We start from the raw sequence: 1423 nt of genomic DNA, 5'->3' as shown, positions 1-1423 counted from the left end.
AAGAAATCGAGGTGGCAAATTCCAGAATACATTTTGTATGTGTAAATAGTAACAACATTTGGAGACGAACAATTTCAAAACATATAATGCACACATATCAACCGCACGCCGCTTGTTTCAGGTCACTTTTTCGCCCATCGTTCCCCACATCGCGATGTACCTGGCGAAGACACCCCTCATGGCAAAGTACGACACTTCGTCGCTGATGGCCTTCGCCAGCGGGACGTCGCCCCTCGCCCCCTCCACCCACGTGGAACTCATGCAGAAGGTACGCCTGCCTCGGGGACGGTCCTGGGCGTGCTTCAGGCACTGTGTGTGTGTGTGTGTGTATGTGTGTGTGTGTGTGTGTGTGTGTATGTGTGTATGTGTGTGTGTGTGTGTGTGTGTGTGTGTGTGTGTGTGTGTGTGTGTGTGTGTGTGTGTGTGTGTGTGTGTGTGTGTGTGTGTGTGTGTGTGTGTGCGCGCATGCGTTCGTGTGGGGGCATCAATGTTTGTGTTCGCGTGCATGTAAAGATAGGCTTGGTTCTCCAGATGACGCCAGTACCCTTCTTTCCCCAGACCGGCAAGGGCGCGGGCGTTGGCTACGGCATGACGGAGGCGTGTGCCACCATTGCCAGCAACGGCGGGTCGATCGGGTTCCAGCTAGGTTCCGTCGGGAGGCTGCTCCCTTATTATGAGGGGAAGGTAATGTCCGAGGAAGAGTAAAGTCGTGTTCGAAGCTGAAAAGGCGAGAGTTTAAAGGGCATATGTGAAGTAATTATCGTGCATTGTATTTCTTTGAATATTGTTCAATAATGTATGCGTAGCCTATTCAAGCAAAAGAAAGAAAAAAAAAATCGAAGAGACCCTCTGGTAACCCCCTAAATCCCATAGCAACGCCTTTAGAAACGAAGATGCAAAACTCGGCGGTCTTCGGCAATCCCCGGTTGTGACGTCATTCCCAGGACCAGGGAAAGTCTTGTTGAATAGGTGATACACACAGTGCACCGCGAGTCAAGGATATCATGGAATTGTCCCAGTTTCAAGCTATTAAAGTTTTAACAAAGGATGCTGTGGCGTTGTGTAGCAATTTATTGTTCCCATTCATGTCACCAGCTATTTGAATGGCCAAAAGACCGCGGCAGAGCAAGGAACTGGACACGTTTTGTGCATGCCAATCCGAGCAACTTTCAGCCTTTGCCAACCAGCTTACTTTGCCTGAAACACTTCGAGCCCGATTGCTTTGCGAACAGAATGGCTTACGACATGGGATTTGCAAAATGGTAGGCCATTTCCAATTTATATTTGTCATGATCACAACAGCGCAAAACAAACACTGAAAGAGCGCTTTTGATTGGCGGCATAGCAAACATTCATTGCGTGGGTACGACACAGCGTGCTGACTGCATTGCAAGTGTGCATGTATTACTACACAGAGGTAGGG

At 49.0% G+C, this 1423-nt stretch overlaps 1 protein-coding gene across 1 annotated transcript in view; it reads left to right on the top strand.

The window, feature by feature from the left end:
• Positions 1 to 121: 121 nt before the first annotated feature.
• LOC113810111 (uncharacterized) overlaps positions 122 to 1423 on the top strand; it is a gene marked incomplete at its 5' end in the record, with an annotated part of 9684 nt that continues 8382 nt past the window's right edge. The window contains 2 exon segments of the mRNA XM_070131727.1: positions 122 to 268; positions 559 to 684. Coding sequence (XP_069987828.1) covers positions 122 to 268; positions 559 to 684 — 273 coding nt within the window.

Source organism: Penaeus vannamei, chromosome 2, assembly GCF_042767895.1.
Source record: "Penaeus vannamei isolate JL-2024 chromosome 2, ASM4276789v1, whole genome shotgun sequence".
NCBI lineage: Eukaryota > Metazoa > Arthropoda > Malacostraca > Decapoda > Penaeidae > Penaeus > Penaeus vannamei.
Note: the sequence above shows the minus strand (reverse complement) of the source record. Positions and strands in the feature narration are given on the sequence as shown.